Source organism: Protopterus annectens, chromosome 2.part0 (genome assembly GCF_019279795.1).
Source record: "Protopterus annectens isolate FY-2018-M chromosome 2.part0, PAN1.0, whole genome shotgun sequence".
NCBI lineage: Eukaryota > Metazoa > Chordata > Ceratodontiformes > Protopteridae > Protopterus > Protopterus annectens.
This window is the reverse complement of record NC_056728.1, coordinates 1,335,980,678-1,336,004,093: the sequence shown is the minus strand read 5'-3', so window position 1 is coordinate 1,336,004,093 and position 23,416 is coordinate 1,335,980,678. Positions and strand designations below refer to the sequence as shown.

Here is a 23,416-nt window from a genome sequence, read left to right as displayed (position 1 = left end):
GATATTAATAATATGATTTTTAAGAGACCAAGTACTTTTATTCAAAAAATGAACTCTCTTATAACCGCCTTTGAAAAACTATGTATACAAGATATTTATGACTTGAAATTTAAACAAAGTAATAATCGATATCATATGAGACCTTCCAATCTTAATAAGGAAGAGAGGGATGCATTAAGAAATTTAGAGTTGAATCCTAGTATTATTGTCCGACCAGCCGATAAGGGGGGGGGGTCCTTTGGTGGTTTTGGACAGGGAGTGGTATATGTGTAAGATGTTTGAAATGTTGGAAGATGCTGCATTTTATGAAAAAATCACTGAAGTGCAACTGAATAGCGTTAGCCATGATGTACATGTGCTTTTGAACTGCTTCTTGGATTTGAAATTGATTGAGGAAAGTCTTTATTCATATTTTATGATAAGCAAGCCTATGATACCTATGATACAAGGCCTGCCTAAGCTCCATAAAGATAGTTCAAATCCTCCTCTTAGACCTATAGTCGGAGCACCAAGACTATCTCTGTGTATGTTGAAAAAAATTTAAGGCCAATTTTGAATGGGTTAACGCATGTTCTAAGAGATACCAAGCATTTTTTACAAGATTTTTATGGCTGTATAGAAGAAACTAATGTGAATGTAATTTTTGTTACAATGGACATAGTGTCCCTGTTCATTGTTATATCTAATTCTGTGGGTACACAGAGTCTACAGAGGTTTTTAGAAGCACACTCGGATTATGATAGGTCCAACATTTGTTTATTGATTAAACTTTTAGAGATAGTTTTGGAGCACAATGTATTTGTTTTTGACAAACAGTATTATAAACAGTGCAATGGCGTAGCTATGGGCATAGCTTGTGCCAGTAGCTACGCCAATGAAGTGATGGTCGATTGGGAATTGGGAAATGTGGTGCATGGACCTTATTCTGGACAAATCTTGTTTTACATGAGGTTAGTCGATGATCTTTTTATTTTATGGGGAGGTTCTTATCGAATGTTAGATGAATTTTTGAAGTTCTTGAATGACTCTACAAGTTTTTTGAAGTTTACCCACAAATGTTAGATTTTTTAGACACCACAATGATTAAGAGTAATATAGGGCTGGTATATACCAAGTTACATAGGAAGGACTACCATGTTAATCACTTATTACATAGAGAGAGTTCACATCCTCCTCATATTTTTAAAAATGTTGTTCGCAATCAGATCTACAGAGCCTCTAGATTAAATCTTAGGGAGGAAGACTTTACAGATCAGGTGAACCATGCAGTAAATAATCTAAGAGAGAGAGGTTACGATGATCAGATGATTACCTTGAACGTGCAGGATATTGGGAGCAGAAGGGATACTACTGTGAAACATTTTTACTCTGCAGTAGATAGGGCAACTAATACCTGTAAAAGAATGGATAAAGTAGTGACCAAGCTCAAGGTCCCTTTACGTTATACTAGAGATGTACAGAACTACACCGATATTATTAGGAAGCTTTGGAGTATATTGACCACTGACCTTGAATTAATGCATTTTATAGATGCTACACCAATGTTTATGTATAGGAATAGTAAGCCTATAAGAAGGAGGCTATGTTATCCACATAATGAAACTAATGATAATGGTTTGAGTGGTACACGGTCTTGTGGGAGGTGTAACTACTTTCATTATTTAGACACTAGCAGTGTTTTCCTACATCCTGATCAGTGTGAAACTTATATTTTTAATGTCTCTGCAAATTGTGAAACAGAACATATAGTACACCTTGCTCATTGTACATTATGTGAAAAGTTTTATATTGGTAAAACTGATAGATTTTTTTTAAGGAACGCATAAGGGAGCATGTTTATCACATTAGTAAAACAGTTGTGAATGCTTTATTATGACACACAATTACAGTATGATATTTGGGATTTATACAGTTAGATGTCTGGAATTAATTATGGACATTGGTCTGTTGTAACGATAGTAGTCTTAAGGTTGAAGTGATCAAAAATGGGTAGTTTGTTATTATTGGTTAGTAAATTTTGTGTTACTTCTTACTAGAAAAGTAGTTAAGTCTACTCAAATTTAAAACAAATACAGTCAATTTTTGCTTTATTAAATAACATATAATTTTAAGCAATCTTGTAGATAGTATCCATTTAAAACACTCAAAAAGGTCAGTCCAAAAGAACATGTGCATTTATGCATGGTCGAAAATGTGGGGGCATGGTTGGAAACCTACCCAGGGTCCAGGGCATGGTTGGAAACCCATGCAGGGTCCAGGGCACACTTATTCTACCATTGCTGTAGAGCAGACATTTTTTTTTTCTGTTTCTGAAATTTCAAACCGATGTTTAGAATCATATTTGAATGCATTACCTTATGCTTTGCCTGTGCTGTATATTGAATCAAAGTGTGACAGTTGTGTTTGAATCACCAATGCCCCATATGGGCTTGTGCAGCAAAAGCAGTACAAGAGGTATGCTCTCACTCTTCAAAATGCATTGCACATCCAGCTGACATAACATGTGCAACCAGCACCCCAAGTTAACAGCATGTTCTAGTAATCCTTCTGACCTCTCTGGTCTTCAGTCCTGAGTGTGTTAAAATCCCTCCAGAACACTTTGAATTTTTTGTGACACTTCTTTTATTTCACCTTCACCATAAATAAATGGGAGAAAAGTAGAAACTGTAGTAGAAACCTAATTCTCAGAAAAAGACAGGGACCTTACCACTATCTATCTGCCTCCCCAGTCTATCTATACGTGGGGTGTGCCACAGCCAAGACCTCTTCTAACAGAAATCAAAAAGTCCTCTTTCCTATTCACATAGGAGCTGTCATGCTGTTTTACATAACTTTTAGTTTTTACCCTTTTAATATAACTGGCTTTTATTGTAGTCTCTTACATGGTGGATACATCAGTGCACTTCAGTCTATCAGATCTTGTTCTGCACTGAACTGGGGACACTAAGCCACATGTGTTGTTCAGAAATAATGTATCTTTTATTGTATCATTTTTTTGCCCCAGTGCCTGGTGAATATCAAGCCTCTAAAAGCTGTCGTGCAGGTAGTCATGAGGGTGCTTTGTGCTCTTACAAACGCTCTGGCAATGAGAGTATTTTCCAAGAAGTGATATGTAATAGTGAACCTGTATCGATGTGGCCATCCATTCAAGTGAATAAACATACATTTTTTTGCAGTATTATCAAAACAGGGATGAATGTACAATCAAAATCAAAGCAAGACTTTAAAAGAAAAAAACATTTCCAAACTGCATAGTTCTAATTGGATGACAGAACACGTATAGCAACAATATATAAAACCAATAAATAAAACATAAGAGTTCCTTTAGCACTCAAAGCAACACTAACTAGTGAAAAAATGCCAATCCAAGTTAACAGAACCTGTTCACGTGGGGGTGAAAGAAAAAAGTGAAAGATGCCCCTGGTAGACCACCAGGAAAGACAAGGTTTAGTGGTGCAACCTGGTTATACCTGGTAAACTGTCCAATCTGAATGTTTTCTGCTACCTGGTAACTATTAGGATGGAAATATCCCCTTGTGGCAGCCTACCATGCACCACCCACACAAAAATTATGTGATGTTCTAGCCATGGACACATCTTTCCCCAGAGCAGAGTAGTGTAACTACCAATCACAGCTACACACACTCTGGGGTAAAATTCGCCTTAGTATCATGCCATTCTGTTCCCATTGCATTCAATATAATGGACTCACCCAACTTTTCTACCTTTCACAATAACATACTAAATAATTTCTCAGCCCTTCAGTCCATATGCATTACATGTCTGCAATGTAATCTTTAGCATTGCACTATAGCCTTTTGCAAAGGCAAAACAAAATCACAAGTACAGCTGTGAAGAGGCTACCAGAAAATGTTTCATGGTCCAACATTTAGGCCTATCCTGGCCATGAGATAAAAATTAGAGTTCTGAAAACCAAGAGCCCTAAGGCCTAAATTAACAGCAAAATAATCACAAGTGCTTTCCCCTCTCCCAAGCTTTAACTACATCATGAGTCTCTGAGCATTTACTACTGGTAGTGGACTAGCTGCAACCAATTGCTAAAGTGCAAAAAGGCGTTGGACTAAAGGCAGACTTACAGGAGCATACCATGTTTCATTCTAAATGACCATTCTCATTGGGCCCTCATCCTGCAGTCTTACAGAACCATTTTAAGGATAGGATAGGAACAGTCAGTATATATAACACTGCAGTGAGTAGTACTGTCCCTTTCAGCATCTGCCATGTATGATTTGCATAATCTAAAGGTTGTTGTTACCTAAGAAAGAAGATTGCATGGTGGGGGAGATTTAATGAAACAATTTGCTATGCCTTAACAGTCACAAATGCACTAAACTAGCCTGATACCCATAGTAGTAGTAGTACTGAGGGGACACTACATGGGGTCTGTGTACACTTGCTATATAAAACGGCTGAAGGTGTCTCATGAAGTATCAGGTATGTAGCTTTTCATTATCTGTGACTGTGGTCACTAAACAGTCCACCAGTTCTTCCCCTCTGATCGAGTCCCTTCGGGTGTCTGCAGGGTCTTTCAGGTTACCTACATCCCCCACTTAAGCTAGCTGCACAAACTCATTCAAAACCTTCTTCCTGTTCTTGGGGTTGTAAACTATTGCCCAGCAGGCATATCCAATGACTGAAACCTCAGGGGTTCTGGTGAGAGAACTTTTCCATCTTGGTGGTAATGCAATCAAATTTACAAGAGCTGAGATGAGGTGTGGGGGTCTATATCAGTTCACCGAAACGGCTGTAGTTCAAACTCCATATGTTCAAACTTCTAACAGTGAAGTGCAAAAACATCAAAGTCTTAGAACAATAATTTTTTTCCCAGGGAAAAAAAATCTCTGTTCCAAGAAACACACACAGAGCACAAGCACACCAAAAAACAGCAATCCACACACATACACTTAAAATCCTACATCTAACCCTACACTAAACTGTACATGCAGTACTATCTATCCACTTACCTTAACCCAAACGCTAACCCTAAGGTCCAAGACTATCGCACACTCACCTGACCCACCCCTAACCCTAACTCACCTATCCCGCCCTAAACCTAAAGTCTATCACTATCGCACACCCACCTCACCTGCGCCCTAACCCTAACTCACCTAACCCACGCCCTAACCCTAACGTCCACACAGTCGCACACTTACCTGACCCCAACCCATAACTTCCCACCACAGTCGTGATAATCGCAAAGCCACAGAAATGGCCCACTGAATTCTTTCCCTGGAAAAGAATTTGGTGTTCCTCGGCTTCGCGATAATCAGTGTTCGAATTTCACAGTTCGAACATCTGGTGTTTGATTGTCAGCCATTTTGACGGACTGATATAGACCCGAGGTGTGGGGCTAGCCACCTAAAGCAGTCTGCACCAGGTTAAAATGCATTTTTGAAGAAATGTTCCACTTCTTCTACACTTCTGAGTTGTTTATATCTATGGATCCTGGATCCTCTTCAGAAGCTCGAAGTTTCAAAACTTCGAACTTCAAAAGGCCAAGATCATAAGATTGAAGTTTTGAAACTTCGAACATTTTGAATGGACATCGACATGCAGTGCAGAATGGGAAATTTACCATTTTCCTCACTGCAGTGCGATCTCAGTGTTGGTATATTTATTTAGCATAGTGTGTGGGTGGGTGCAGGGCGGTTTGACCCCCTGCAAAAACGTAAAAGAAAATTTTTTTGTTTTGTTTTTTTATTATGTTTTCACAGTTTCAAAACTTCGATCTTATGGTCTCAGCCTTTTGACGTTAAAAGTTTGAAACTTCGAGCTTCTGAAGTAGATCTATATACACTGAAACACCAGAGTTGCAAGAACTTTCACGTTCATGTTTTTTGACTTTGTTAGGCAGAAAACCATTGATTTCCTTCTTTGGCACGATTCCATTGAGTAAGCCTAAGCCATCACCATATTAACATTTATTGGGCAGGTCATTCTGGCATTTCAACACAGTCAAGGAATTATATTAAATACCTGAGAAATGAGCATAATGACTGACATCTGACTGATATTCTGTGGGCTCTTTCAGTTTTAAAAAGCATAGCCAACTTTAACCTTGCATTTAGTAAACTTGAAGCAAAAGTTACAGGATCATATCCTTCTAATCGTTTCGCTAGCCTCAGAAGCATTACATCGCTCTTATGTTCTTGATTCTTACCATTCAAATGCCTTCAGCTTAAACTCCATTAATGCCAGTGCGGCTCGATGAGTCGCCCATTACCATTCCTACGTTTTGGTTTGAAGCTGGCAGTTTCCTGGCTCGTTGATTCTGCTGCTCATGAGCAGCTGTTACAGATAATGACTCCAGCCACAACTGATTTTACTTGGCATCATGGTGCTCAGTATAATGGACATTTTGCCTACTTGCTCCATGTTTGTCATGTGGTCATTTCCTTTGGTCAGTGAAATTGTATCACAAATTACAGACTGCCACAAAGCCATTACACAGAATAGCATATTCTGAAATTTAGTAATACCTCATAACCTTCTGTTTACTTCTGAGTACTCCAGTGTTGGTGAAAGACCTGGACATACAGATTAGCTTGTTGCAGTTACTTCATTATGTGACCATCACAGCAGATAATAAGCTCAGCCCCTCCATCTACTTCTAAATTCAAATATAACACCTGTACTATTACTCCTAACTCATGCCAGGCACGCCACTAAATGTCTGGTGCATGATGAATGCATGCAGGTTTATAGACAGTGAGTACTTTTGGGTAATTAGCGGGCTTGGTAAAAACAATGCACTGACTTATATGGTGCATAATCTTTTCAGATTGCAACATGTAGAAATTAAAATATTCCAGAATGAACAAATTGCTTACTAGATTAATCCATGCATTGGAAATGCCGTTTTATACATTTTGCTATTAATTTGTTTAGCGATACGTTTTCATTTATAAGTAGTGGACCGTAGCTTTATTCGTGGCAGCATCACTGCCGTTATTTAGTACCATTCCTTTTCCTGTGATTACCACAGCATATACAATTACTTATTCCAGCTGGTTTCCTTGTAATTGATTACAGCTGTCAGGCTATGTTCTGGCAGTCTGGTATTACAACTGCATTCATAGAATTCATAACATTAGCAAACTTAGATGAACTTGCCTTTAGTTTTTCTGTAAGAATCGTTTAAATTCTGAAACACAGTGGTTATACTACTGTGAGTGTGGGAATCCACTGAAGAAATCTGGTGGGAGAGTGATCATTTTAGCATATATAATAATGTTGAAAGTTGCAGTCTTGGTGTTCAGCTCATCTCTGATACATACAGCTGTAATACAGTTAACAAAAGTGACACCTGCCAAGGTGATATGTGATGCCTGATTCTGACTGAAGTGCAGGGGCTGATGCAAGAGCATGTAGGCTTAGCTGCTTGCTGTTTCCTTCAGTTATTCACTTAACGACTTTCTAGATGTGGAATGACACTCCTGACAGGAATGGAATAAAGCCTTCATTGATACTGATTCCTTACGTTGTTACTTCATGCATGCATATAACAGACTAATTAACTGACGCCTACGTTTTTAGGAACATTTTGTGATGCACGTGCATGAAGTAATAATTCTACCTGCAAATTACAATTGACTTTACTTGCTGTGTACTTTCTAGGGTTTACCTAACATGACAAAGCTAGTAGCAGATGAGGTTAAATGTCAATTGTTCCCTTCATCACTGCAGTACAGGCAATCTTGCTTTAGACTATAAACTGAAGACCGACACAAAATACAGCAGTTGCTTAAAATACCTTAGGTTTAATTCAAAAGTGCAGCACACAGTAACACACACTTAAGATACCACACTGTGTAGTAGGATATTTTTCAAATCCGCCTGTGTGATAATCAGAGTTTTCAACTAAGGGGGTCCAGAGGGTACTGTTATCACTTGTAGTGAAAGACTGTAGAGCTAACTGTGCATACTAAACATGCCCTGGGATTCTGAGACAATGTTATGGTCAGTAATCTGCCAAATGTGTAATATGTCATTCAGAAGCATATTTTCCCACAATGAGGAAGACCTCATTATTGGCTAATTTGCATGCCTCTCTGAGTGTCGAAAAAGGCAGGAGAGTGGCATTGGATAGAGGGAGAGATGGCAACAGCTGACACAATACCCCGACCTCATGTAGAAAATGGGAAAGAGGAAGTTGATGATGATGATGACTGCATGCCTCTGAACCACCCATAATTACCATCAGTGCAAAACAGCACTTTTAGTGGTAGTTAGCGCAGGTGGCCCATGTATCACTTTGCCACAGGAAGTTCTGTCAGTCAGTCTCCTATATAAATATATATATATATATATATATATATATATATATATATATATATATATACAGACATTCATAGACACACAAACACACTCACATGCACATTCATTCAATGTGACGTGCTCCATCACACGAAAGCACTCATGGACACAATCAACCATTCTCCTATACGCGCCCACACGCACACACACACATACGCCATTACAATTATCATCATAATAGCGCTGAAGGTCACAAAGGCACAAAGATCCATTCACCATAATAAGGTCATGATGCAGGCATGGGTCTTTTTCTTCTATAAAATTGTATGAAAATGTATAATATTATGCCCAAATGAATTGTAATCTTTGTTTACTTTTGTACTAGGGGAAATTTATGATCACTTAGTGTCTGTGTGTTATATTAACATTTAGGTGTGCATGGTGTACTGTGAAAACGTTAATATTTCAGTGTGTACAGTTTACTGTGGAAATATGTTGGATGCAAAGTGAAAAATAGTTTTACAGTGTCCTACTCATAGCAATGATTAATCTTTTTTTTGGCTAACTTGTAATACTAAGGAGATAGGCATTACCTGTTTCTGTAGACTGCACATGGAAAGAATTATGCACTGACTGGCTGTTACTTATAAGGTAACATAAAATGATATTAGCAGATTGTGTCTAAATGAGAAGGTATTTTCCATTATTATTTGGAATGATGCAACTAAAATAAAAATATGTATTTTGTTGTCTTTTTTTACATATCAGGCTTCTAAAAACTCAGTCCTTGGAATGGTATTACAGCAATGTGAAAAGTCGGTTTAAACGCTTCGGCAGTGCCAAAGTCCTGAAAAATTTATATAGAAAACATCTGATGGAAAATGATGGGATTGTTGATCTAAGAGGTACAGACTTCAGCACAATTACTTATCTTGTTCAGTTTTTAAACATTTAATGCATGCTAATTATCCATCTGAATTTTGTAAAGTGCTACTATGGTTTGCCCACCAGTGCATCTGTTCTTCAGAAATTTTAAGTGCAAGCTGTAATGTGCTATAGTGATTTAATGAGTTATAGGTGAATGTAGTCTGGTATAGGATGTTTTTTTTAAAGACACGCTTATTTTTCTTTCATTCATTGCATCAGATTCTACAAGTCTCCTCGGTAATACTAGATTTTAATATGCCTATATTCTAGTGGCTAGATAAGATGTAGACATTTTTATCAGCCATGTATCGATATTATTTTTTGAAGGGTAAAAACAAAGCTTAGTTGACAATGCCCTAGTTTCTAGGAGCTCAGTACAGCTGTCTTAGACACATACCAGAGTGCAAGTCTCAGATGCAAACAAGGGCTGACAAAGCAAAAGTCTTGCCTGTTATGTTTCAAGCACTAAACTGTATTCTGTTTGAATATCTCGGACTTCTTGAAACACTATTTTAGTCTTCTTTTTAAAGCAGGTTTCAAAAACACAGACTCTAAGGAAGTTTTTAACCTTCAATTCACACTGTATACAATGGTTTAGTCGGTCTCTGGGCACATATTTATGTATTCATTCACATAGAAAAATAAAAGCATGCAGTTTGGATCATATTCTTTCTTTAAAATGACGTTTTCACTCTTTATGAGTAGTTCTGATCTATGCTCGTGGAAAGAGAAGTTCAGAAGCGCCATTACTGTGTTGTGTGATATACTTCAAGGTATAGAAGTGAAAGTAAAACGTATGTGGCTTCTTGCACATTTTCACATTTGTTTTTTATGATGCAAGAAAACAATTAATTATAAACCCTAATGTTTGCACCAAAATGCCGAAGCTGTCCTGACATGGCAGCTACACTCAGAGAAGAATGGGAAAGTGAGTGTTGTGTTTCCTTTCTCCATCTTCTCCTTTTATGTGCGATGTTTTGCGACCTTGGGAGTGTCAGTGTTTTGACTAGCAACCCCCTCAAGGCTTTGGGGTCAAATAATTGTGTTGATTAAATGAGATGTGATTATTCACAGTAGACCCCAAATAAATTCACTGCTTCTCTTCATAACCATCAGCCATTACTATGTAATTCCATTTGATCTGATCCTGTGCTTTGACACTGTAAATAATCCTCATATTTGTGTGTTATAGTATAATGCATCCTTCCACTACATCTGCTACTATGCAAGGTTTCAAAAGAGACAGTGCCATTTTATATTTACTTAAATGATTTATTTTTCTAGGATAGGAAATCCACATATATTCTCTGGTTAGTTCTTGTTTCTATCATTGTTGAAGGGAGGAGGGTTCTGTATAACTACAGCTGGAAAGAAAACAATAAAAAATAAGAGGAGTGTAATGACAGAAGGGAAATGCTTTAAGTTTCAGATTAAAAGTAAGCCAGGATAATTCCTCATATTAACAAAAAAAAAAATATGTATATATATATATATATATATATATATATATATATATATATATATATATATATATATATGAAAAGAGATAGTCCTAAAATACCACTTAAAGTAAAAGTGTAACAAGAGGAAATTGCAGTTTCAGTTTCAGACTGTAAGTGAAAATGTAGGGCAGGCACTCAGTTGTAACAAAAATTGTATGTGAATATGTTAACTGTTATTTAAATGTGCTTAATCTTAGGGGAATTTGATTAGAGCAAATATGAATAGTATAAACTATCGACGTATCACAGTTAACACCTTGATTATTTCTGGCAATGCACTGTATCATGGACAGTATAGACTCCAGGAAGTGCTTATTATATGTGCAAATGTGTCACTTTCAGAAGGTTGTATATATAACCACTGTTCACTGTTGAGGAGGGCTGCATTAGGTATATATGTTCTGCTGCTTATGTTGCAATACTTAGTCCATTTAAGATACTATATTAAAATAACATCAGCAGTTCAAAGTTTTAGTAAGTGATTTACATATCTGTATGTCATGCTTGCAATTGTGTGAAATTGTCAGTTATGCAGATTGGGTACATAGATGCTCTGATTTTAAAACCACTACCAAACAGCATGTTGTATCCCTACAATGAGAAATGGAATGTGTAGTACATTTTCTTAGCTGTTCTGTGAGAAGTCGAGCAGCTCCCTAACCAATATGGGCATATAATTCCTTTTACCAGCACCCAAATATGATGCACTGAATCAAATAGATTCACATATCATTTTTAGCATCTAATTTGATATGGCAGCAAGCTTCTTCAAATTGGGGAGAAAGAAGCAAACAGTGTGCGTGTGTGTGTGTCTGTGTGTGTGTGTGTGTGTGTGTATGCGTATGCATGTGCATATGTGCCTTTCTGTTTCTCTCTATATATGTATACATGCATATATTTACACAGGCACATTCATATGGGTATACTGGCAGCAGTTGAAATAAACATGAAAAAAGAACTGAGCCCATGTGTCTATCTTCGGTATATGTATGTACGTATATATATATATATTTATATATATATATATATATATATATATATATATATATATATATATATATATATGTATATATATATATATATACACACACATATATATATATATATATATATATACATATATATGTATATATATATACACACATACATATATATATATATATATGTATACATATATATATAGACATATACATATATATATATATATATATATATATATATATATATACATATATATAGACATATACATATATATATATGTGTGTGTGTGTGTGTGTGTACATTATATACATACATACTCACATACATACATGGTTTTATATATATATATATATATATATATATATATATATAAGGCTGTCTCTTGTCTCCTTGAATCATGATTTTTTGAAAATCTCACCTTATTTTATTAGAGCAAAATAAAGGATTGCTTGAGATTGTGGTGAACTGCTTTGAGAAGTTTCACCTTTCTGTCGTGTTATGCAACTGCACAGTTGGTATATGCACATTTAGTGGATGTTGTGGACTTGCCTCTATGTGGGAGTTTATGCAGTGGGAGCATTTTTAGTCTATGCTAATGGGTTGAATGGCAGAGATATTTTTCAAATTGTTGTGATGGCTTATGATTTTTCTAAGGGATTGCATTTTAAAGTGTGATAGTGGAATGTATACACAGATATATATATATATATCTACAGTGATTTATATATTTCTCCATCCATCCTAATCACACAGTCTCTATCAGACTGTAATAAAAGCACCTGTCTGGTTAAACATTACTAGGTATTTTATCCCCACTGCATGAGCACTGTCACAATAATATCATGACTATGTCAGCAGCATCAGGATGTAGAACTCATTTAAATGCTTTACTGATAGTAGCAGTGTCACTGTGTTCTCATTTACTGCAACAGCACTCAACAAATCCAAAGCCAGATAATGTAGAAACTGCAGGAGATACATAGGAAATGAAACCTGTGTTATTCTGCCCAGTAGACACAAAGTGACAGTTTGAAATTTGCCAGATGTTTTTAGGTAGTCTGTTCTTCATAGGGGTGCTCTCTTTGCTTAGTCTGCATGCCCTCCCTGTGTTCACATGTTTTTTTTAAAGTGCTCTGGTTTCCGCCCAAATTCTAAAAGCATATTATACTGGCTTGAGGACTCCAAATTGCCCATAAGTGAGTGCATGCATGTGTGATGAAGATTAAAGACTTGGCAACCTCGTTCTACCCCCCCTTGACCTTGTGACCTCTGAGGGTAGCATGGCTGTCTGCAGGGTCATTCTAGGAGTCAGTTGTTACTCATAAGAGAGAGAACATCTCTCATAAAAACATTTTTGTGCCATGTTTAACAAGCAAAGCTGAAAATTTTAAAATAAAGCATGATTACTAATGTGAATGTGAAAGCTGTTTAACAAAATTGAGCAGTGTTTCATGCATGCAGATAACATTTTTAATTAACAGACATATACGGTTATCCTGTCTCGTGTTTTAACAAACTAATGTATCTTTAAAATAAAGCATAATAACTGGCTATAGCAAGCACAAAGAAGAGTACAATATAGAAATACCTGTCCTATGCATGTTCATTTTCTTATGCATATTCCTATCTTTTTAAAAATGGTCACAATATGGAATAATACATTTCCAGTCTTTTGCATTTTACACTTGCTGCTTTTTCATGTATAAATGTTCATAGGAAAAAATTCAAGTAAAAAAACCCATATCCTAAAATGAAAACATGTTATATAAATGAAAAAGTTGAGGGACTAGTGTTTAATATGTATACAATTCTTATACTGCAGGAGTTGGATTCATGTTTTGCAGCTGTTGGCTTTTCCACTCAGCAAATGCTTGTTCCCCACCCTTACAGTACCATGTTATACTTATCGAACAATATGCCCGAATCCTGCTTTGGTCAGCAAAGTGCAGTGCATGTTAGTTTGGGCAACCAGCAGGTTTAGCAAATGCTGATTTGATCAACTCCTTCATTTGCAGACAAATGTAAGTGGCAGTACATTTGGGGTGGGAGTGTGAATGTGAGTGTATGTGGGTTAATGTTAGATTAAGGGTTAGTTAAGGAGATAGATTTTTAGGGTTAAGTGCAAATGTGTCCATGTTGTAGGGTTGCAGGAACGGTTATGCAAGAGAATAGCTTTATAGCATGTGTGAGTGTTTTTTGAGTAAGGTTAGGATAGGGGTTATACAAGCGGATAGATTTAATGTATGTGCAAGTTTTTATGGGATAGGATTAGACTTGTTGCTTAGAGTGATAGTGTGCAAGCTGTGTTGTGCAGTGGTAGTGTTACAGAAAGGATTTTTCTAGGATTAAGGTTAGCATTCATTGCTAACGTGGTGCAGGGGAAACCACCCCCCTACCTACTATAGTAATGTATGCTATTCGTAACCAAGGGCGCCCGCAGGCAGGTGCAAGGGGGTGCACTTGCACCCCCCTGGAATCGGCTAGATAATTATTACAAAAAAAGTTTTTTTTTTTTTTTTTTTTTTTTTACGTACATTCTCCTTTAAGAAGAAAGAAGTCCGAATAGTCCAGTCGCAGGCGTGCTGACATCATCGCTGTCAGTTAGAGGTTTGTGAGATGGAACTCACACAGGCGGGACCTGAAACAAACAGAAGATGGGAGCGGGACTTGACGACCGGACACTTAGCAAGCGGGAGCTGACAACCGACTTGACGACCGGACACTTAGCAAGCGGGAGCTGACAACCGGACACTTAGCAAGCGGCAGCGGGACCTGAAACGGAAGGAAGATGGGGCACTTTCAGGTAGAGAGAGGTGTACATGGTGGTGGGTAGTGAATAAGGCTTGAACCGTGTACCTTGGGCCCAAGTGGCAAGAGCCTGAATTCCCTACCCACCACCATTTGTAAAAATGTTGCAGGATTTTCCCTCATACTTTTTCTGTTCCTCATAAAATCTGTGGTTTCTGCATTTGTGTCCTTGTTGCCTGACAGCTACATGTTCTCTGGTTTTATTCTTGGCTGTCTGGAGTGTTTCTCCCTGGGCCTCTGAAAAAAAAAAAAAAAAAAGCTAAGTTTTAGCAAAGTCAGACTTTCCTGGTTAACAAAAGTTAAAAAAAAATGGACACACTTTTCAGACTTCATATTCTTCAGAAAGTGCATGGTAACAAAAGCTTTTATTCTAGCAATTTTCTAAGTATACAAGATGGATATTTGAAATGTATCCCTGTGTTTGGGACTGTATTCCCCCCCCCCCCCCCCCATTATTGGCTTCGTCCAGGTTTTGTGCTAGGGTTGAGAGTTATGGTAAGAACTGAATTCACTGAATATGTTTGGGGGCTGTATTCACCCAGTATTGGCTTTGTTTAGGTAGTGTTTGGGACTGTATTCCCCCCATTATTGGCTTCATCCAGGTTTTGTGCTAGGGTTGAGAGTTATGGTAAGAACTGAATTCACTGAATATGTTTGAGGGCTGTATTCACCCAGTATTGGCTTTGTTCAGGTATTTATTGGCTTCATCCAGGTTTTTGCTAATGTTGAGAGCTATGGTAAGAACTGATTTCACTGAATATGTTTGGGGGCTATATTCTCCCATTACTGGCTTTGTCCGGGTGTTATTTGCTAAGAGGTTGAGAGCTATGGTGAGAACTGAATTCACTGAATGTTTGGTGGTTGTAGTAGTCACCCATTATTGGCTTTGTTCAGGTCTTTTGTGCTAAGAGGCTGACAGCTGTGCTATGGTGAGAACTGAATTCACTAAATGGTAGCTATTTAAGTTTCAGTCTTCCTCTTTCACAAAACAGTTGATTTGGCGTAGTGGTATGTTGCTCTGACTATTTTGCACGGGGTCCCCTGGGTTCAAGACGTGGCAGTGAAATGTATGGCGGTAACACAGCATTTTATTCTAGCAACTTTCAAACATTATACAGGCAATGTTTAAAATGTGTCCCTGGTTTTTGGCCTTTTGTTCCCCCCCCCCCCAATAAATTTTGGCTTTTTCCAGATTTCTTGTGCTGAAAAGTTCAGAGATACAGCTGAGTGTCGAGTAGATTTTACAAGGAGCCGAGAGCTGCAGGGGAGCAAAAGTTTAGTGCTGCTTGTGTTTAGTCTGCTTGCATTGTTAATAGCACAACAGATAGTGTACTTGCTTTAGATGCTGAAGGCTGTGGGTTCTACTCCCACAGTAGGTAAATGCATTGCTGATGCTGTATTGTGTTGTAAAGGGGGTGGATGCTGCAGTCTTTTGGCAAAGATACCTAGTAACTATGAACCTGTTAACAGTTTGCTATCCATTCCCTATTGCGGTATTACTAGCTTTTCATTTTTATTGCATGCAACAAAAGCAATTTATTCTTCAAGGGTAACAGGCACTTTATTTGTAGATTAAACAATGACATATAAAGTGTTTGCTAGCAGCAACCTCTTTATTAGTTACAAATTTTTTCAATGTGGAGTTTACTACTTCAGAGATTGTGTATTTTTTACTGATACTGGTGGACTTGAGTAGACTTTTTATGATGGAAATGTTCTGAATTGGGCAGTTTTGTCATTAGTGGATGCTTTTTGTTTCATTGTTTACTGGAAAAATGTTCAAAACAATAAACTTAAAATGCCCTCTAACAACTGTAATGTATTGTACAAGGAATATAATGTAATACAGTCAGGAAGGTGTATCAAAGAGCACGTGTATGTTATGTTCGAGGGGCCTATGATTTTGTAGACAGCCCAGAGTTAACATTTGCCATTGGCAAAATGTATTTTCTCTGAAAGTGGGTTTCAGTGCTGTTTCAATGCATGCGAGTTTCAAGAGCAGAGAAGTTTTAATGTTGGTCTATTTTCATTGTGAGACTGCATTGCTTTAACAGATATGTATTAGGGTTTGTGCTGTAAAATGCAAAATAAAACTTTCAAATGAAATCCTAAATCATCGCAGAAGTAAAGCAGTATGCACATTAGTGTTTATGATAAATGGGGCAAAATAACCAAGGAATGGGACATTGGAATGGCTGCAGGGGGGAGGCTCCATTTGACCATGATTTTGTGAGGGGGGTAGCAAGCTCAGACAGCCCCGGTTGAACTATACCTCTCAGTTGTCCATATCTTTGCAGAATGAATAGATATTTGCTGCTTATTTTTGGTTTGTTCCTCAAATTTGTGATTTTCTAGCAAATCATTTAGGAATGAAGCCATTAAATGACAGACATTGAGTTTCAGATGTCATAACCTTCAGAAAAATGCATGCTAATGCAAGACTGTCTTTACGTTTATACAAGAGCAATTTTTAGTAGTGTTTGCATGTTCCCCAATATATTTGGCCTTGTTCAGATTTCCTGCATTAAGAGGTTGAGAGGTACGTGCAAATCACTTTGTAGATAGGGAATATCCAAACATCTCAATTGTCCCCAATTCTGGCTCAAAATGTTGCTCTCCCCTAATAATCCCTCCTCCAAAATGGCAATTTTGGAAGAAAATGTGGAGGGTTTACAATTATATATAACTGTAATGATCACTTATAGATTACCTTTATTTCAGAAATGCATGTGGATGCTCTTATTTTGTTAGCTGCTTCAAGTTAACTGTTAATATTAAAAAGGTGTCCCTTTTTGACAGGTATTTTTGCATCACATTTTGGTCCGTTTTTCATAAAATTGTGGTTTTCTGGCAAATTAGTGGCAAGTCATTAAAGATTGAAGTTAGAAAATAATGGCAGACATTTGAGTTTCAGATTTCATACCCTTCAGAAAATTTGTACTAATGCAAGATCTACCTGTTCTATTTAAGTTATAAGAGCAATATTTAAAAAATGGCCTTATTTTTGGGCATGTGTCACACTTCTAGTTCTATGTATGGCTTTGTCCAGATTTCTTGCTCTGAAGTTGAGAGGTATGAGTGTCAGATCCATCACTGTCAGCCAGAGACATTTCAAATTGTGACATACTTATTGCACCCCACTCCCCATTGTAGTGGCTCTGGATGTGTCCATGGAAGGCAAGGAGCAGTTATGCAGTGTAAGTGTGCAGAGTACTCCCCCATCCAAAGTAGATCACAAATACGACCGTGGCTTTTCATCTGTCCTTGATTTTGCAAAATGTTCTGGTTTTCTATCAGATTTTTGTACTGTTGATTTATGCTTCTTATTCTGGAACTGTATGCTGTCACAGTGCCCTGTTGCTCTGTTTAAGTAGCCATGGTTTAATGAACATCAGGTAGGCTTGTCGGAGATTGTAAGATGCAAGTAAGCTTTAGTAAGCTTGTCGGATATTGTAAGATGCAAGTAAGCTTTAGTAAGTATATTGTTAAAGAATTACCAGCATTGAAAGCCTTTTCGTTGTTGCCATGCAGAGAATATTTACATGACTAGATAATGTATAAGCCTTGGGTATTGAAATGCATATGACAGTTTTATTTATTTTATTTGCAGTTGGTTTGCCAGGATAGTCCATTGGGCCAAATGAACCCGTTTTCAATGGAGTCCTGGGGAGAAAAGCTCCAAAACTAAGTAGGTTATTAATAGATATACAAATTATACAATTACACAGAAGTTAATCATACAAGAAATAACAATTTGCAAATAATACAACTAGAGCAAGTACAATCTAGTGATGAAATTAATAGGTAATACAGACTAAAGGGAAATTTAGCACAAAAGCACTGAGAAATAACAACATATTTGGAAGCATTTCATGACAATATTGAGGAATAATAACATATTAGGAAGCAATGCACAAAAGTACTGAGAAGCAATAACGTATTAGGGAAGCAATACTTGGGAAGTGTGGCCTAGTATATTCTTTCTGATTATTGTAGGAATAATAATATGTATGAGTTAGGGTGGGTAATTAGGAAAGTTGCAGGAGGAAACAGAGGAAGAAAGAAGATGGAGTTTGCAAGTGTTAGTTATGTGGGGTGGGAGCAAGAGCATTCCTACTGGGATACTAGATGTGAGTGAAGAGATCTTTTAAATATAAAATGGTTGGGGTGGTGCAATGGAAGGTGGTAGGGAGTTCCAAAGGCATGCAAGGCCATAAGACAGAAGATTTTGCCTGGGGGACTAGTTGGTTTATATACTTCTAATAGATTTTGATTGTTGGACCTTAATACTCTAGCAGGAAGGTGCATTTTAAAGGCTGATGAAAGGGAGGGAGAAAGGGAGGGGTTGAAAATGAGCTTATGTGCAAGATTTAGTTGAGTATATGTGAGATAACTGGGTAGCTCTAGCCATTTTTAGTTTTTGGAGAGAGGAACAGTGGTGGGTGGAGGACTTGTGGTTGGTAGCGAACTTGGCAATTTTGTTGTAGCAAGAGGAAAGTTGTGTTTTTAGAGAGGTCTGTAGATTAGTTAGGAGTGGAGCTCCATAGAGAAGGGAGGGGATAAGAATTGAGGTAGAGAGGGTGATTTTGGTAGCAGGTGTAAGGTAATGATTTTGTCGGTAAAGCATACCTAGTTTTTGATGGGTTTTCTTGATATTTAACTGTTGGTGGGAGTTGAATTTGAGCTGGTTATCAATTTGGACCCCAAGTAACTTGGTCTCGGACACCAGTTCCAGGGGTAGATTATTTTGTCTAGAGATGTGGAATGTGTTTATATTGAAAGAAGTTGCCTTAGAGGGGGTGAATAACATTAATTTGGTTTTAGAGGCATTGAGTGCTAGGTGATTCCTTTTCATCCATTGCTCAGTTGTTGTAAAAGCATCTTGAGTCAGTTTTAGGAGTGAGGGGATAGAGGTGGCAGCGCAGATAATAGCAGAATCATCGGCATATTGGATGATGTCTGAGAATGGGTTAGAGTTGCGAAAATCATTTATAAATATATTGAAGAGAAGGGGACTCAGTATAGAGCCCTGGGGTACCCCAGTAGGAGTATTTAGAAATGAGGAGGTGGCCTTTTTCCATTTGACTGCTTGAGATCTGTTAGATAAGTAGCTGGAGAACCAGTTCAAGGAGGAGGGAGATAGGTTAAGTTTAGAAAGTTTAGTTAGTAGCAGGCTGTGAGAGAGTGTCAAAGGCCTTAGAGAGGTCGAGTAGTAGGGTAGAAACAATTTGGCCAGAGTCGCGGGCTTTATTTACAGTTTCAAGGAAGGAGAGGAGGGCGGTCATAGTGCTATGATGTGGTCTGAATCCATGTGTGGGAGTTAGTAGGTGATTATCTAAGAGATGTGGAAGGAGTTGTAGTTGGATACACTTTTCTAGGAGTTTAGAGATGGGGGACAGAATAGCGATGGGGTGGAAATTAGTAACATTGTTGTTGTTACCACCTTTTATGTAGAGGTATGATAAAGGCCCTTTTCCAGACTTGGGGTACTATACATTCTTGGATAGAGCAGTTGATTAAAATGCTAATAGGGTAAGCGATTGCTTCAGCAGCTTTGCTAAGAAAGTAAGAAGGGATGTTATCAGGAGCATTGGTGCATGGCTTCAGTTTCATAAGGAATTTCTTTATAGTAGAAGTGGGTATAGGTTTAAATGAGAAAAAAGGAGTGTGAAGAGGGAGAATTAGGGGCAGATGAAGCTGATGAAGTAGTAGGAGGAGTGGAGGGATGGGAGTTAGTAGATGGGAATGAGGAAGTAGTAGCAGAGAAGGGTAGAGAGATGGTTGGGGATGGTAAGGGAGTTTTGGAGAATATAGTGGTGTTAGAGAAAGATGACGTTCATTTGGAAATGGATTCAATGAAGAGAGTTAAATTGGGTAGCCAAGTCTTGGTCAGGAGCATTTGGGTCTGGGGTAGGGGTATCTGGTTTGCTGGGGTTAAGTAGAGTAGAGATACCTTTCCAAAATTTCTGAGGGTTTGAGTTTATTATTTTGAAGTGTGGAAAAGTAGTTTTGTCGGTCGAAGATTATGAGCTTTTTTACCTTATTTCGAAGTATTTTATATTCATTGTAATAAAAGGACAGGATTACAGTATTTTCAGAAGCTCATTACATTTTATTGCAGACCAGTGTCTTATAGCAGTGTCTGTGTGTTAGTACACTTGTAGTTGGGTCAGGGTGGCTTTAATGGTATATGGTAAATAAGCATTGCTACTTTACTTAAAAGCCAAGCCCTGCAACAACTAGCTCCACACTGAAGTCAAAACACAATAGCTCTGGTGGGTAAATGTACTCTGTAGTAATCAAAAAGGCAAATGTTTAAAATAACTACAGCTTATGTGCAAACACAATAGGTAGTGATGAAACAATGCTCTGCTAAAAATGCTTTAATGCTCCACATTGCTGAGCTGCAGATCAGTTATCACTGGCTACCAGGATTTCACCCACTTCAGCTCAAGCACGGTGCCGTTCAGTGCAACCTTCCCAGAACTAATTTGTCTGACCAGAATTATTTGGTGTGTGTATAAGAGGGAGGTAACATACCCCTCAGCTGTCCAGATTTTTGCCCCATATTCCTCCTAAAAAGGATTGAAGTTGCTAAATGAGACATTTCAGTTTTAGATGTCATGTCATTTAGAAAAATGCATACCAACACAAATCCTGTTACTCTTGCAATTTTCTAAGTTTCTGAGAGCCATATTTATAATCTGTCCCTATTTATTTTAGGCTTTGTCCAGATTTCTTGCACTTAAGGTTGAGGCCTTGAGGGGTGTGGTATGTTTGTGAGAAAGTGAAATGCCCAAGTTAGAGTTAACAGGTGGAATTTTCAAGTGCATTTTCAAGGAACTGTGAGTTTTAAGGGAAGCTAAGTTCACTGCTGCTCATGCCAAGTCTATTTGCAATGTGCAACTGTTTTGTTTAGCAAATGGTATCTCTATTGTGGTATAAAGTTTTAAAGCTATGTTAGTAGCACCACAAGTAGAATACTTGCATCTTAATGTAAAGGCTTGAGGTTCTATTCCTACAGCATATACATTTGTATGCTGCAGTCCTCAGGATGTCCTCCTTTGGATGAGATGCCTAATAACTATGAACCTGTTTTTCAGCTTGTCATCCATTTTCTATTGCAATATACCAGCTTACCATTTTTTAATTTAACATAGGCAATTTATTCTTTGACGGCAACAGGCACTGAATTTGTAGATGAAACACTGAAATATACAGTTGTTTTCTAGCAACAACATCTTCATTAGTTTCAGATATCTTTAATGTGGAATTATTCAGATTACTTTTACTTCAGCAGAGTCACTCAAACAAGTGCTGCTGTATAATACAAGGGATATAATTCAATTATATATTATAATTAATACAATCAGGTAAATCAAATAACTTTTACATGGCCCTAACGGTGTGCAAAGGAGCCTATTGCTTGAAAACAGTTCAAAGGTAAATAACCTGCCACTGGCCAGATGCATTTTCTTTGAATGTGGGTTTCAATGCTGTTTCATTGAATGTGAGTTTCAAAAGTAGAGAAGCTTTAATGCCAAGTCTGTTTTCATTGTAAGACCTTTGTTTAGGTTTAGTAAATGTCTCAGTGTGTGGGCTATAATGTTTGAAATAAAAGTTGTAAATGCCTATTGCTTGAAAACAGTTCAAAGGTAAATAACCTGCCACTGGCCAGATGCATTTTCTTTGAATGTGGGTTTCAATGCTGTTTCATTGAATGTGAGTTTCAAAAGTAGAGAAGCTTTAATGCCAAGTCTGTTTTCATTGTAAGACTATTGCTTTGTTTAGGTTTAGTAAATGTCTCAGTGTTTGGGCTATAATGTTTGAAATAAAAGTTGTAAATTAAATCCAACTGCCTGTAATCATTGTAGAACTAAAGCATAAAACAGTATGCACACAGATTTGAACAGTGTCTACAGTAAATGGAGAGAAATAGCCAAGTAATGGGACACTGGAATGGATGTGTGGGCGGGGCTTGGGTGGGTGGACTTGGGCGGGGCTGTGTTGGCAGGGGGCGGGGTGAGCTATGTGGGTGGGGCTCTGGGTTTGCACCCCCCTGCAAAAAATCCTGCGGGCTCCCTTGTTCGTAACCCAGCCCTGTCCCTAACCATACCAGCACCTTACCGTTCCACAATACTACCACTACTCAAATAAATTTGACCTGAATGTTTGCTAGAGTTATGATCTGTAGATCAGAAAAGGAAATTTGTTTCTTTTTTTGATTGACAAGTTTTTGGGTAATGGGTGTTGAATGGTATAATGAATGTTTTGCATGCTATTCCAATACCACAATGCAATGTAGAAACTCAAACAGCTAAAACAATCCAAACAGTTCTACTGGAAGGGCTGCAAGCTGGGGAATGCAAATATCTCGAGTGCTTTCATCCTTAATTAATGAGAACTTCATCAGAAAATAAATAACAAACCACCCACAGTGAACGTAAAACTCAAGCCTTAAAATCATGTGACTTTCTTGACGAATAAACATGTAGTACCAGTTTATGAATGAACTACCTTAAAGAGTTTGTTAAAAAATGCAAATAATAGATAGTGATAATGTACTGTATAATGAATAATAAATAACTGATGTTCATTTAAAATACACAATTATATTTCACAAATTACTAGTTTTGAGCTAATAAAAATATTTTGAATCAATGTATTTATTTAAACCTGGTCTTTTGTCAGCAGCCAATCTTGTTTGTCATTCAGCTTCACAGCATTCTAGTAATACATTGCAATACCGTCTGAAGTTTGTTAAATCATCTTTGTCTAACACAAAAAAATTTAAACTTTCTAAAATCAAGGTAAGAGATTGCATGTTTCGCTAAAGCATTGTTGACATCCTTGTTTTTTATAGCAGTAACATGTTCGAAAATTCTTATAGCAAGTTTCTAATGGTTTTCCAATATAATAAC

At 37.5% G+C, this 23,416-nt stretch overlaps 1 protein-coding gene across 3 annotated transcripts in view; it reads left to right on the top strand.

Moving 5' to 3' along the window:
* LOC122793475 (myosin VIIA and Rab interacting protein) overlaps positions 1–23,416 on the top strand; it is a 2,819,605-nt gene that overhangs the window by 1,537,266 nt on the left and 1,258,923 nt on the right. For all 3 annotated transcript variants that reach the window (XM_044061523.1, XM_044061522.1, XM_044061521.1), the window contains exon 4: positions 9,046–9,182. In XM_044061523.1, the coding sequence (XP_043917458.1) occupies positions 9,046–9,182 (137 nt within the window). The remainder of the gene's footprint in view (positions 1–9,045; positions 9,183–23,416) is intronic.